This window comes from Cygnus atratus, chromosome 1 (assembly GCF_013377495.2).
Source record: "Cygnus atratus isolate AKBS03 ecotype Queensland, Australia chromosome 1, CAtr_DNAZoo_HiC_assembly, whole genome shotgun sequence".
In the NCBI taxonomy this organism is placed as follows: Eukaryota; Metazoa; Chordata; class Aves; order Anseriformes; family Anatidae; genus Cygnus; species Cygnus atratus.
Window position 1 is genome coordinate 191,572,977 of NC_066362.1, and position 15,803 is coordinate 191,588,779.

The 15,803-nt window shown below is 37.6% G+C and overlaps 1 protein-coding gene across 1 annotated transcript in view; it reads right to left on the reverse strand.

The window, feature by feature from the left end:
* Positions 1-15,803, reverse strand: part of DDX10 (DEAD-box helicase 10) — a 192,793-nt gene that overhangs the window by 139,098 nt on the left and 37,892 nt on the right. Inside the window, exons 11-13 of the mRNA XM_035542787.2 lie at positions 14,242-14,329; positions 7,120-7,208; positions 778-1,234 (exon numbers count right to left, since the gene is read on the reverse strand). Of these exons, the coding sequence (XP_035398680.1) occupies positions 778-1,234; positions 7,120-7,208; positions 14,242-14,329 (634 nt within the window). The remainder of the gene's footprint in view (positions 1-777; positions 1,235-7,119; positions 7,209-14,241; positions 14,330-15,803) is intronic.

Below are 15,803 nucleotides of genomic sequence, written 5' to 3' on the forward strand. Positions count from 1 at the left end.
CTTACCAAATCTGCTTTATGGGGGGGACGGGATGGGACTTACTATAACACTGCATTTAAAGATTAAAGGAAAGCAACATTTCTGGGAATACTGAGTACGGAGCGCAGAGCAACCCTCAATTACAAAGCTACTGACTAAGGAAATGAAAGATCTACGTGAATGAATACTTTTAATACACCTTTATACCTATGTTTTAGAAGAAGTGCTTGTCCACTTGCTCTCTGGTATCGGATGAATTCCTAACAGCAAAGGTAGGTCTTGTTGAAAGTAAAAATCTTGGTTTTAAGCTATTTAACATTAACAGTTTGGATCTTTAGGTTAAGGTAAAGATCATTTGTTACAATTTGTGTTAGGAAACAGCTCATCATCTACTGCAATTTGGTTCCCAGTGTCATAAACTGTGTAACACCATCAAAATTAGGACTAAAAGTTGCAGCTACTTTAGGAAAGTACAAGCAAAGTAGTAAAAAGAACTAAAACTGTCAAAAATTCCCAGGTATTCAACTCATGTTATTCATAAATTAAAAACTACTCCAAGAACATATTTTATGTGAATAAAATTACTTACTTAACGTTAATAACACAAAATGATAAAAGCATAAGTCACACCACGACTTATCTCCTGGGAGCAATTCTGACCTCTGATACACTTGAGCAACGCATCTGACTTCAAGCGAGTATACTGCTAAAGAGCAGAATTTTCTCCTCATTCTTACTTGGAGTTTGTCCAAAATAAAATCATCAAGATACATAAGCCTTACTGTAAAGTGTACTTACCTGTGCTGGACCATCTTTAGCTTCCACACCAAAAACATTCCGTCGTTTCACTGTCAGCAAATCAAGATCTTTAGTATCATCGTCGTCATCTTCGAAGAACTGCATGGAGTCTGTGTTTGGAGCCCTGCTTGGTAACGCAGCTTCTTTTTCCTCATCCTCAGATACTTCTTCTGATCCATCCTCAGACTCATCACTCTCCTCAGCACCTTCACTGGAAGGGGGGTGTTCTTCTGTTTCTTTCCTTCTTTCCTCTTCCTTTGCTTTGTTAGCAGATACCTTTCCACTGAAATTAGTTCTGCATTTCTCCACTCCTTCCTTGTTTATTGAGGAGATGGTATTTTTGTTCTGCTCTTTCTCCGTTAAGGGATTTGTCTTATCAGCCGATTCATTCGCAGATAACTGTTTCTGAACTTTTTGAAGAAATCTCACACGAGGTGCCATTGCAAGACCAAGTGATCTAATGCATGAAATTAAACAAACACATTAATCTGAAAAGCATATACCCAAAATTTGACTAAATTAGAAGCCTTCATCGAAGGCTCAAGTGCTTCAATTTTAATTTTGGTAATTTACATTGACACATTTTCACCAATATATTCACAAAACAGTATGTGGCACACAACAGGACACTATAGATTGTACAATATAAGTGAACACTGGGAGAGGAATGAAGATTAAAAAACTGATAAAACAGTCAAGAACAATTACAGAACTTCCCAGGAAAGGAATCAAACAAAGAACCTGAAAAGTTATAGAAAAGGATAAGTTAAATATGATCTATAATAAATACAGTGGAAGAAACACCAATGTAATTTGGTATGAAGATGCATGGACATCACGTCAAGGACTAAGATAGTACTGATATCTGTCAGTGTCCTTCACTGCTAGAAAGCAGTGCTTATCAAGTCAGTTAAGAAAGCAATAGAAGATAAGCTTAGACCAAGCTGTGTACAAACAACCTCCTTATTATATAACTTCTCAAAGAAACTTCAGGATTTGGGGTCATTACTGTCTCTTTTCTATAATATATTCCAAACTGAGAATAATTTGAGAAACACATTCTACTACTGCTGAAAGTTTCCTCATGTTCTTAGATTTGACAGTATCTTTAAAACTTATTTCTTAATCATTTTCCAAATCTAGAGTTCAGTCATACTAAAAAAAAAAATGAATATATAAACGAGCATTTCGTTGCATCAACTAGAAAAGGCAATATATTAGATGCCACTCAGACCAGACCACAATCCTACTTGCACTGTAGTTACAGCTGTTCTTCCTTCAACCTTAGTGCTAGAATTCGCACATGCTTCCATAATACGAAATTTGGAAGATTTTTTCATGAAGACAGAGAGCAGGTAAGTTATTTGTTGTGATTTAATAAATTCTAACACAGAACATTAAAAACATACTAACACTACAATATAGTCCTCAGACTTAAGACAGCCTTAAAATGCCAGCAGAAATTCAGCTGACAAACTGAAAAACAATTCTTTGGTATGAAATGCAGTAACTACTCGAGAACAAGCTCTACAGAAAATGTTTTAAATCAACTTCTGAAAGCAATGCTGAAACCAAATACTTATTTTGCTACTATAAGTGAAAGCACAGTTGACGATTCTATCAACTGACAGAAAATGAAGTGGCCAGACATCATCGTTCCCTAAAACTCATCAGTGAATGAATGTGTTAAAGGAGCTGAATAAAACATCCACAATGCTCAGGATGCTCAGGTACATCCTCCAATTCAAAGCAGGTTGACAACAATTTTCCGGAAATAATTTGAAAAAGTAAAACTCCAAAGGTGTTCAGAAAGAATTTTTCATGACTTTAAGAGGAATACTGCTTTTATTTCCTATTGAATAGGGAAAATTAAACATAAGTAAACATTTTAGAAAATGAATTCAAAGAAATAGCATAGACTAAAAGTAATGCCTCTTCTGAGTTCTGATAATCTCTGCTTCTATGAAGATCTTGAGTATGTTTGTATTAACACAGTATCTTAAAAATCCCTCTATTTCAATTGTGTGAAAACACGGGCACCTCAACTCTCTGAATGATGGTATCTTAAATATTAAGCAAAATCTGTTCTTCTACAGAACAAATTAAACAGGAACTGAAACACCAGTACAATCTTTTATTTTTTAACTGTCAAAAGACTGCCTAACTTGCAGCCAGAAGATTTCCAGTCCTTTTTTAAATGCGAGCCAGTTGTAAAGTTTCTGTGGTCATTTCTGCAGGAGAATTGCTACACAACAATTTTTTACAGAAGTTAGTTCTTCATTCTAGTGCTGCAAGTTGCTACATTAACTAAATATAAGACATTGTTAAACTTACTCAGAATGATTTGAACACACAAAAACACAGCGCAGTGATTTCCATCACTGTAGAACTGGAAATGATATAAAATAGCCTGAGAAAGGTTAAATACTTATAAGCAACTTCAAGAGATGAAATGTGTATTATTAACCTTGCAATATATGCTATGTGCTCTCAGTACCTGAGCCACCCTGACACCTGCTCAAAAACACAGCAGAGAACAAGCAACAGTGGTTGCTAGAGTGCATTAAAGACCATTTTTTCAACTTGGCTGGACTAACCAACCATGAGAGGCACTCTACTGCAATGCTACTCATGCATATGCAAGCACTTCTGAGGTAAGTGAAGGTCGATAGCAGGCTTGGCTGCACTGTGAGAAAAGATAGTTTAAGATCCTAGCAGAAACGAGGGTGATGAGTAAGAGAACCCTGGGATTTAAGAGAGGAGACTGCAGCTTGCTCAGGGGACTGTACAGCAGGACCCAAAAGCTCAGAAGCTCCCAGAAGCTGTTGCAGAAAGCTCAGAAAGAGATGGCTGGGTCTCACAGGTGGTTGAAGGGGAGTGATGTGAAAAATGCCCAGACTCCACAGATCGTTGGAGGGGACACTGGGGTCTGTATGTGTAATACTGTGTAAGGCTGAGATTAACTAGGTAACAGCATGCAAAATACTAAGTCAGGTTACAGGTGTACCAAAACTGGAACCAACTTGGAAAAAGCAGTTAGGGATAGGCCATTGATTTGGACGGAGGTTGGAGTCTAGAAAAGAAACCACGATGGCAGCAAAATGGAAGGCCAGGAAGAGGCTGGAGCATCTCTCCTATGTAGGAAGGCTGAGAGAGCTGGGGCTGTTCAGCCTACAGAAGAGAAGGCTCTGGGGGGACCTCATTGCAACCTTTCAGTACTTGAAGGGGACTTATAAAAAGGATGGGGAACAACTCTTTGCTCAATTGGATGATGACAGGACGAGGGGGAATGGTTTTGAACTAAAAGAGGAGAGGTTTAGATTAGAGATTAGGAGGAAGTTCTTCACTCTGAGGGTGGGAAGGCCCTGGCGCAGGTTGCCCAGAGAAGCTGTGGATGCCCCATCCCTGGAGGTGCTCAAGGCCAGGCTGGATGGGGCTTTGGGCAACCTGGTCTGGTGGGAGGTGTCCCTGCCCATGGCAGGGGGGTTGGAACCAAATGCTCTACGAGGTCCCTTCCAACCCAAGCCATTCTATGATCCCATGAAGCAGCCAAAGGATGAGATGTACAAGCCCATGGCTGGCACTGCCTGGGGAACGTATTGGGCAGCCCTGAGCTTGCTGACAGTGGCAGAAGCAGGACAACAAACCAAACCTTCTGTCCTGACCATGCCGTAAGGGCCTGGCCTACATTTGCAGTGCAGTGGGTGCTTTCTCTGGTCAGCGACAGGACAGACAGATGTGGACAGATGGATCATGCATCCTGGTATCACCTGTTTCAGGTCTGACAGCACCCGCAGCTACCTACTGCTGTGTACCATTGATCTGTAAGCAACACTGGTAAAATTAGCTGGTACTGTGTTGTGTGTAACAGACATTTCCCAGACAATTTGGCTTCGACCTGCTTTCTTTATTCTCTGCGTACCTGTACAGGGATAAACAGAGAAAAATATGCTGCATTCCTCCTAGAAGACATGAGGAAAAAATTACCTCCCTTAGCAGCCCCATAGAGCACTGACTAGCCTAAGTCCAGCAGACTGCCTGTTAAAATATACCCCTGGAGACTGAAATATGTGTTAGCATTTAACAGAATAAGATGCCTGAGAAGTAAAATATTTAGATTCCCTGCCTCCTCTTTACCTTGTCTAGTACCCAGGAGGACAGAATAAGTAATTATTCCTTTTCACCCTGTTATTTGTTTACATTTGCTTGTATTTTCAATGCTGTTTTTTGCAACAAAAAGACAAATTTCTCTTTTATGCATACGTGGAAGAGATTCTCCTTCAGGAAACCTAAAGGCTGGTTATGTTCACAACAGGCCTATGCAGGTCTTCTTCCAGCAAACTATTCTGGGCAACAATTTGTAATGAGAGGACACTGAACAGAATGCTAATGTACCACAGCTCAGAGATGATAAATCTCTAGAATAAATATGTATATGTATACACATACACACACACAGAATAGACCACTGCTTTCTGCAGAGACTCGATCAGCAGCATTGAAGAGAATCTCAGTGCACAGACAGGCCAGGCAAGAGAGCAATAGAGACGACGGGCAACAGCCAGGCAGACTGAAATGCAAACCTGACAGAGGCATCGAGCAGCCTGTTTTCTCTATAGGATTTTAAGTGGAGTAACATCTATCAAGGTAGCAGTAAATCTCTGAAGAAAGGCTGAAATACTTTCAGGAGAATCCATAAAGAAGGTAAAAAGGAAGAAAGGACACTTATTCCAGCTTTTGACACAAGTTTGTGCACAGACCGCAAACCAGAGCTGCTTCTGAATGCAGAATTTAAACACCCAACTTCCAGGGCCTTTCAGACAAATTGAGCTGACTTATCCACTGTATCAATGTGGTACGTGCACTGAATTGAAAGGCAGGGGACTGCAGGGTGTATGTTGGTAGACTATCCGTCTGGAGAGAGGGGAAGAAGAATGCCAACAGAAACTGTTCATTTAGAAGAGAACCTCCAAATTATCTTCCAGATTTATTATCTTCTGACTTTTTGATTACGCTTCCATATATTTCATAGTCTTGACTAAATCTATGCTACTCTATCCAAAAACTGTCCACTTTCTCCCATTTTAACACAGAAATCAGTAACTTAGCAAAGCTGAAATTAGAATCGTCTTTTATGAAGGACCAAATCCTGGCACAGATGCCTAAGAGGAATTGTAGGCTATTCTGTCTACACAAATATCAGATACTAGATGGCACACTGCACAGAAATCCAGAAAGATGCACTGGGATTCCTAAAATTCGGCACTAACACCATCTGTCAGTAGGTTTGTTAACACACTGGTTAAATTTTTGTGGTCAGCCCTCTAAGTTCTGATCAGCATAGAGTAAGACCTATGCTAAGGTTTTAAAGATGCTGCAAACTACACACAGGTCAAGGGGCAAGCAATAGTTGTAGAGAAACTGTTGAAGTTTTTGCTAGCTCTCTTAAAAACCTCAGTCCACAAAGCATCTTTTATAACAGTTGTGTTACCTTTAAAAACATAATCATGTTAATTGAAGCAGAGCACAGGAAGACCAGGTGTTCTACAGTCTAGTAATTTGTCACATTTTAGTTCATTACGCTACATGCTGACAATTTTGAGGACTTAAGTCTTCTCTGTATGAAATTCCAGAGACACGTAAAATTAATTTATCATGCATCTTTGAGCACCTTCCTGCTCCCTTCTGACTACCCTATGTCCCCTGAGATTGTTCTAAAGCTTCACATTTTAAAACAATCTCAGACGGTTGTCATCTTTAAAGTCAGCCTGTCAGAATTAATTTCCCTCCCCTAGAAAATGTGGAAAAGATCACATATATGTACAAAAACAGACATGGTAAAATGGATGCTACTCATACCAGTGCAGACAAGTTAACATCTCTACCAAGCCCAGAGCATCTTTTGAAAAGTAATTTACATCCAGGGAACAACGTCCCTTTCACACTCAAATACGACTGCATAATAACATTTTTACATAATCCAAATTCTTTCTAAATACTACACTAAACAAGTCAGCATTTAGCTGTGAGGTTAGAGGGTAAACCTGAACAAGAATTATATTGTTCTCTATCCTTTTCCTTAACAATTTCTGTCTTTTATTGTATCTTCGGCTGTAAGAATTATTTCTGTTTGTAGAGGTATACTGTTTTTACACATAATTTCTACTTAAAATGTCTTTTAAAATATGCAAAAGCACAGCGTAAACATGAAACTGTAAATATAAGAAACTTTACAAATCTATATGTTAACAGTCAAAAAAAGCTTTTTAAAGCTATTGTACACCACAAAACTACTTGTTATATACTTTTCACTTTCCATATTATGTTTTTTGTCATACTTACAGAGCATATTCTGCTAGAGGCAATTTGAAAACATCAAATACTTCCTTATTCTTCATCAAGTAAACGGAACGCAAGTAGGATACAAAACACTGAAAGGAAAATAAAAAGTATTTTAAAAAAACTATATATTTACCAACACATGAAATAAACATTATATTGTTGTTCTAAATACAAATAGATTTCCACTATAAGCTGGTCTGAAGCTAATTTCAAAGTGAAATTCTTTTACCCACTACTGATAACCCAAAATTTAACAGTACTACAGAAGTGATACTACAAATATTCAGGTATTTCATTAAAGCACATTAATTGGCTTAATTTGCCACTAGAATGTCATATTTTCACTAGAAAGTAAACATGGCAAATTAGTCAAAAAGGAAACACCACTGATGTTTTTCCCTCCCAGATTTTCTAGATGCTGTTACACTATTCTGACACCTGAATCACATGGAAGCAAGAAGAGACTGACTGTGTTGCTATCAATCTGAGGTGTCTCGACTTAATTGCAGCCCCTGGCGAACAGAAAGTGATTCAACTCAATGTAGCTGTCTTTCACTGTAGCCTAGGATAATTCATATTACCTTGCTTTTGCCACCAGCTAATCATACACATTCAGTCAATGAATGCAACTCAGCTGACCAACATCAATTCACTGCACAACATTCACTAATATGAGTCCATATTCATATTTCAAGTCCAAGCTTGAAATTTTAATTAATCCCTGACATTCACCAGGAAAACTGGAACCAATCTGTAACAGAACAACTTAATCTTGTGTTATATTTTTCCTCCACCCTTCTCAAAAGGGCAGATTCTTATTATTCCTTTATTATTCAGCTTCTCATCGTTTTTTACTTAGTATATTTCTGCCTATCATCAGTTCATTTCTTAAAATTAGTATTCTATCACCACTGACAGTACTACTAGATAGCTCTATTTACAGCTTACTCCTATTCAAACTGAAAAAAAAAGAAAAAAATACTAAATTGCTTTGTAAAATTTCACAGCACTTTTTTGCTGCAAATGTAGGTGATGTTCTGATAGGTTAACATTCATTAGTCAGTAAATCGTATTGTTTATTCTAAAGCAGTATTCTGTTGTTTTTGTTTTGGGACACCAGTTTAAAGAATTGAAGTCGGCCATCTATTGCTTTTCTTACGCATTAACAGAATTTTGGGATGGCCTTTTGCAGTCAGACACACAATACTACAATTTCTTCAACCCAAAATACCCAATCTAAAAAGCAATTCTTTAAATCTGTTAATTGAGAACTCAGAATAGTTCGTATCACTAGTATAAGTATTTGCTGGTAATCTTAATCTGATCTCCCAATAAATATTGCTGTAAAATAACAGACAAATACCCATCCATGTGATGCTATCCAGACATACAGAGTATTCAAAAGTATCAAAAGAAAGAACAGACTGTCGTTTACCCACTCATGGCTTAAGAATTTTGACCCTCATGTATTAGTTAGTAGTTCTGTACATTAAATTTCAATAAAACATATTAAAATACGTTCTGCTCAGCTCCAAAGGTTTGTCTTTCCTTTCCATGGCTGCATGTCACCATCTACTGCCAGAAAAGCTCCAAATTCCTAAGTTAACAAACAGATGCAGGAAAACCACAAGTAAACAAACCCTTCCTACAACATCTGCAGTTGAAAAACTCGTTGAGTTTACCAGTTCTTACGTATACAATGAGTTGTAAAAGCAGCACAGGTTATTTCATTCTGATAGAAAAATCTGCTGAAGATTTTATGATTGCAAAACCATTTCCAACTCTCTAAAAGCTGATGGCAGAACACTTCTGATGCTGGTGTTTGTGACAACTATGTCTTTTATCCCACTTCTAGGAATAATCCAAAAAAGCAGAAAAAAAAGTTATCTGCGTTTTTAAACTAAATACTTTTGATAATACACTAAATCTGCCTTAGGAGAGTCTCGACTAGTGAAATACCAATACAAAGAAACAAGTCAGTAACAGCAAACATTTATCATCCCCCATTTTAAAAGTTCAACATAAACTGTTCATACAGCACTTGGGGGTGTCTATACAGCAAAACTGAACTATCTAAAATAATAGCAGCAGTGCAGCACAATATACTGCAATATCTTAAGTATCAGAAAAAATCCTTGGACTATCGTTTGCAACCTAACTTCTGATACATGCCAAAACTCCTGCCACCAAGCTTAAACCAGCAGCCAGTTAAGCTACTCTGGTTATATTCAGGTCTATCACAATCACACCCTTGTTCTGCCATGTACAGGCACCTATCAGAGAAAACATTTGTCTCTGTAATTCAAGGAGAATTAGGAAAAAAAAATCTATTGTTAACCTGAAATAAAGGAGAAGAAAAACAACAGTTGAGGCACCAATCTTCTATGGGGGTTCTTGAAATTCTTAAGAGAAAAACTATTTCCGAAGGTGAAAAGGATGAGACTGTAGATTAAGCACTGCCACAAAGTAATTCTTTCCCTTAGCAAGTTGGAATAAGAACTTGCGTGTAGAGCTAAGAGAAATGCTTTTCAAGCTGCCCAACGCCTTGTTAGAGACATTTTTACTTGTTTGCTTTTCCAAATGCTAAGTTTTTTAGGTAACTTTCTGATCTGATTATCTCTTTCAATTAATTTTAGAGGTGGAAGGTTTTAGCATAACCCATTTCAGCTGGTACCAAGACTAAGGTTTGGAATAAAATACTTGTTTTCTCACATTAAATTATTAAATGTTTTACCAAGATACCTGGAAACCTTTAGGAGAAGCCTTAAAAGCTGACAGATCTCATTAACCCATTGCAGTCTAGCAAGCAGTAACAAAATTAATTGACAGAGCCTCTTCCTTCTGTATAGTGCCAGATGGTCAAAAATGAGGTTAAATGAAAACTGCCTTTTCTGGGAACCTGAGAGTTGCACCATCCTTTTTCAAGTTTGTCACAGACAGGATTCAGGCTGGAATTGCTCTACGTTCAAACAAAGAAATGTCCATCTCATTAAGATATGAGGCTTCAAAGATCATTTAGTATTAATATAATGATGATTAAAGTCTTCAGCTGACCTCACTTGCTATTTCAGACACTATGAACACTTCCAACATGAGCTATTCCCCACCCCAAAAGCTCTCATCCAAACCAGAAAATTACATATAGCATGGAAGAGAAGTTCTACTTTCAAAGAAGAGAAATGAAGCACAGAAAATAGTAAATGGCTTCTTCAAAACTGTGGCAACTTAATCTGAATTCTGATTTGATTTCAGTGTCTTTACTTCAAGCTCCTTCTAAAATATTGTCAATCCTTTGGGATTTTATTCAATTCTCCTAAGACTTGGTCACTCCTCTGCATACAGACCAGAGAGCTGAGGAAGATAAATTTCATCAGTCTGAACTCTATTCCTTCTCCTTTATCATTTTTTTTATTATTATTATCCACTTCTATTTCTGCTGTTTTGATATCACTTTCTTGGTTTTTTTTTTTTTTTTTTTTTTTATAACTGAAAGTTACAAAAAAAATATCACATGAATTAATTTATACCCTTATGGATAATGCTAATGCTGAGCATCAGAAAGACCTTGCAGCTCTACCACAGCAGTATCTAGAGGCCCCCAAAATGATTCAGACTAGAAACAGCTATGGCAACAATCTATACTAATTTGCTACATTTGCAGTTTTAATTTATTGATGTGTTTCTTGAATAATTGTTTTAAGCAATAATAAAAAAAAATCAATTTATGTGTTGTTTTGACAGAATTCAAAGTTAACAGGGCTTGACTGGAATCTCAAGCCATAACTAATTATGTTACCAGAACACCCTGCAAGTCCCTCTGGGAGAGATGAAGAATTTAACAGAGACACATCACTCTGGTGTCCAAGTCTCCCCCTACACAGAAACATTCAAGTTAGCGAGAAAAATACTTTATTTTTTAAACTCTTTTTCAGAACTGGATGAATTGGCCTATTAAATATTAAAATTACAAAGAATGCCGGAAGGCAGCATCAGTCCATGAGAACTGCGGAGGTTTCAGAGGAGCCCAAATCTGATACACCCTCTCTTTCCAATCAACAGCAAAGCAGCCAAGTCCTATGAAACGAACCATGAAATTCCTTAAACCAATTAGTAACCAAGAATTTTCTTTTTAGAAAATAAAGGTGTCTTGAAATAAATCAAGAAGCTGATGCCACCAAATCATAATTCTCTTCAGACATAAATATAAGCAAAGCAAACATACAAAAAGAAAAACTTAATTCTCTCCCTTATGAAAATGTTTCCCAAACAGAGTTTTCACTTTTGACATCCAAAATGCAAGATGCAATCACTCAGACCTCATGCCCTCAACATACTAAACTATATCGTACTCAAACCTCTGTGCATAGTTGTTGCAATGCTGTCTGATCCATCCTGGTACTCCAGCAGGGAATTTATTTCTCACATATGTCAAGAAGTTAGCAGCTTGCAACAGGCAGGCTAGATAGATAGCACAACACCCATGCCTTTGACAAAACCGGCTTTCCAGACAAGAACCTGAAGTCAAGATTTCAGCTGTGTTATTGTTTTATTCACCAATGTGAATAAATAATATGTACTGCTACTGGACGACATCAGCAGAGTATGTTTGAACACCCAAATCTTATTAAGGAGAGCCAAACTCCATCTATGACAAAATACTTGACCATATTTTAACATCTTCAAAAACTGATCGTATATACAGCTTGCCTGAAACTGCACTAATAATATTCATAAGTGAAAAAATGCAACAAAAATACCTTAAAATGGTAATTAAATGATAATTTGTAGTTTTCAAAATTAGTTGAAGATTTTATCCGCAAGCTGGACACACAGTCCATGTTTGATTTCCTTCTTGTGTTATTTTGAAACTTTATCATTGTTTTCTTTTCTCAATTCAGAAATCTCTCTCTCTTCCTTTTAAGTGATCTTAAAAAGCCAAAGCCAAAAAACTGAAAGGTTTGTTAGTATTTTCATTCCAAGTAAGAGAACGCTGGCTCCCTCCTACTCTCATCCACCCCCTGCCAGCTGCTCTGCCACTTCTGATGTAATTTGTGTAACTGCAACTTCCTGTGGCAGTTGCAGATGATCACACTGTGTCACCAGTACATCTGGCCTGTGTAATGACATGATGAAGCTTACACTGACAGTCCACATGCTACAACCTCACTCTAGGAGTTTTAAATACTCCAACTTCCTTAATTTTACATCCCAATTAAGCAGACAGGCTACAATCCTCTCGAAACATTCACAATCCCCTTCTCATTTTATTCTACCACTCCAGTTCACCAGAATATTTTCAGGTGTTATTTATCCTCATGCTAGCAAACAGGTATCTACACTAACCCAGAATTTCAGTGATCTTTTGGATCCTTGGATAGCCTCTGTATTTCTCAGAATTTGGCATTTCCAGATTTCCGGTCACTCGACCTTTGGCCACTAACTCATTGTAGTACAGAAAGTTTTTCTACCTTCCCCAAGCCTGCTAAGTTTTTGATAAAATTCACATATTGTTCTTGGAGTCCCCCAATATTAATCAGCACAGCAAAGAAACACCATTCACACACTTCTCTATCTTACTTGGAAGAGCAATTCTAAGCAATTCTGCTTCACATTAAATTCCAAATGAAAGTAAAAATCTCTTATTCAATTCAATGATAGGGATTTTACAGCCGTGATAGAACAAACTGTCCTATATATTCAGGAGATATAGTATTAAAAATTGATTAAGAAATTATGAACATGAGACCAACATGATTTCATATTTCTTACTTTTTAAGCCAAGGAATGAAATCTGTAACTTCCCAGTAACATTTTGGAATAATAACAACAGCAACACTATCAATAATAATAATGTTCTGTATCAGCTCCCCAGGGCAAGTCCTCTCAGGAAGAACTACCAATTTACCTACCCCCTTCAATTAAACCAGTTACTGAACTGAAAAAAGGTACATGCACAGTCCTATTCTCCATCGTGCCACTGAGGATACATGACAAAAAATATAAACTTGTACTGAATTAAAAGCTTTAGGCTTTACAGAATCAAAGTTTAGTTGAAGTCGAAAGAAACTTCTGGAGATCACCTAGTCCAAACCACTGCTCAAAACAGGGTCAGCTACAACAGGTTGCTCAGGAACACATTCAGTTTTGAATAGGCCAGGCTCTCAGGCTAACCTGCTGAAGTGTTCAACCACCCTGATCATAAAATTTTTTTCTCACATTTAAATTGAGTTTTATCCAATTTGTGTCCATTGCCTCCTCCCCTGTCACTAGGCACCATTCAGAAGACTTCAGCTCCATCTTCTCTGTAATTGTCCTCTAGTACAAGACATACTCCAAGCCTTTAATCATCTTTGTGGCACTTCACTGATCTTGCCTCCAGTACACACATGTCCCTCTTGAACTGGAAGCCCAGAATCAAACCCAAACATTTCACCAAGGCTAAGAAGAAGGGAAGGACCACCTCCCTCAACCTGCTGGCAACACTCTGCCTAACACAGCCCAAAATGTGGTTGACCTTCTTTGCTGCAAGGGCACATTGTTGGCTCAAGTTCAACCTGTTGCCCAGGGTTGCTTTCTGCAGAGTTGCTTTACAGCCTGTTGGTCCCAGCCTGTACTGGCAACCTCCACAGGTGCAAGACTCAGAGAGCTAGGAAAGGCTTGAGCAAACTAAAAATAAATAAATAAACAAACCTCAAACAGCTGAGCAGCAGTGCCTAGATGATCTAGATCTTTTGGACTAGATGATCTTCAGAGGTCCCTTCCAACCTCATCCATTCTGTGACTACTAAAACAAAAATTACTTTTATACCCCAAACTCTAAAATAGTATGTTCCCACCTATGCCTTAACTATGGCACAATAGCAGCAAGTCACGATGGCTCTTCAGACATTAGCGTCGTGAGCCCATGTTCAGAATCAACTCACCCAGGCCATACAGAGACGCTTACCACCACTTGCTAAAACATGACTGTTCTTTCTACTGATGCCACACTTTAAATATCAGAACAACTTAGCAGTTCCAAACACTGCTGCTAAGGCACATATCAGCAGGTCAATTATTCCAGCAGCAGTTCTATTCAATTAGCATACCTCAAGAACCATAGCACAGCAGATGAGTACTTACCCTTTGAGCTTTCTCTTTTAACTCCTGATCTTGGGCTAAGAAAGCTTGCATCCTCTTTTGGATGTCTGTAAGCTTATCAGGATTGATTCTAATCAAAAAAAAAAAAGTTAGCTTTAATTATTAGAACATGCACAAATAAGCACCTATTAAATTCTCAGGAGTATCTTCAAATTTTCTGCATTGCTTTAATATGCATAAAACTATCTTCACTCTGAACAAGCTTACAGAGGAACCATATTACATACACTCTTCAAAAGAATAACACAGAAAAGAGAAATGGGAGCTCAGACTTTTTATCCAGATAGAGTTTTTGGTGAAGGAGATTAAACTTGTCCCAAAGCAAAGCCAAAATCAGCATTAAAATAATTCTCAAATTTATAAAAATGCTGAGAGAAAAAATACAACTGCAATGAACCACAGTACTGCTTTATACTGAGGCAGCAGTCTTCCTAAGGAAATTCTCAGTGTTTTCGAAAGCTTAAATAAGATCCAGTGTATTGAGAATACTAAAATTAACTTTTCTGTTATAACCAGATGAGCAAAAATAAAGGACGTTGAGATTAAGCAGATTTAAGAGCTCCTCAAGACATTTATCAGGTGGATGGAGAACAGCTACTATATTACAAGAAATGCCATTAAACCTGGTAAGAAGTTATGCAAGTCCTCTCCCATTTTTTACTCTTATTCCGGTGATATCTACACTATGCTAGGCTTATTTGCCAAGATCCTTACTCACCTATTTCTTGTTTTGACCTGCTAATGCCACCCTAGGATATCAAAAAAGCTACTAAACGTGGCTGGAGTATACCCCTCAAGCAGAGGTCAAAAGAGATGCTCTAACACAACTACCAGATTTCTCACACTGCATCTTGCTGCTGTGTCATGTCATCCCATACTGTACAACAAAACATAGCTTTTGTTTAAGAAAACCAAGAAAAATAAAAGAATCAAAATCATGTATCTTTACATAACAGAGTCAGTCTAAAGAACATGACTGATTGAAATACTAGGCAAGAAACATTTCACAGTAATTTTCTGTAATGTAAACCATTATGATCATCTATTATTCTTACTAAACAAGAAAGCAGCCATTAAGCAAAGGGTTGTGGGTTGTTACCAAGCAGTACTTTGAAGACTTGAAAGCTTTATTCCCTCACCATTTCAATTTCATATGTCTGTCAGGTACAGCCAGTGGAAGACTGTAGTGCACACAAGCTGTTTGGTGACAGTTTCAGTGAAAGATCAAATAGCTGAGTTCCAGTTTCAAGACAGCATATAATTTGCTCTGAATGTGTAAAAATGTAAGACAGAAGTCAAGAGGCATTAAAAATTTAGTGGGACACAAACTGACCACCAAGTTTTTGAAATGCAGTGCAGAACAGAGTGCACATAATATACCAAAGACGGAAAAAGTAAATTGAGAGGAAGCTCTTCTAGATTTTGTTCTACCAAACAAGGTTAAGAAGGTAACAGCAAAAATATTTATGGTCCTAACACAGGAAACATGGTAGAATAGGAAAATAAAAGCAGCAGCTTCAGGAACACTGAACTGTATTAGAAGG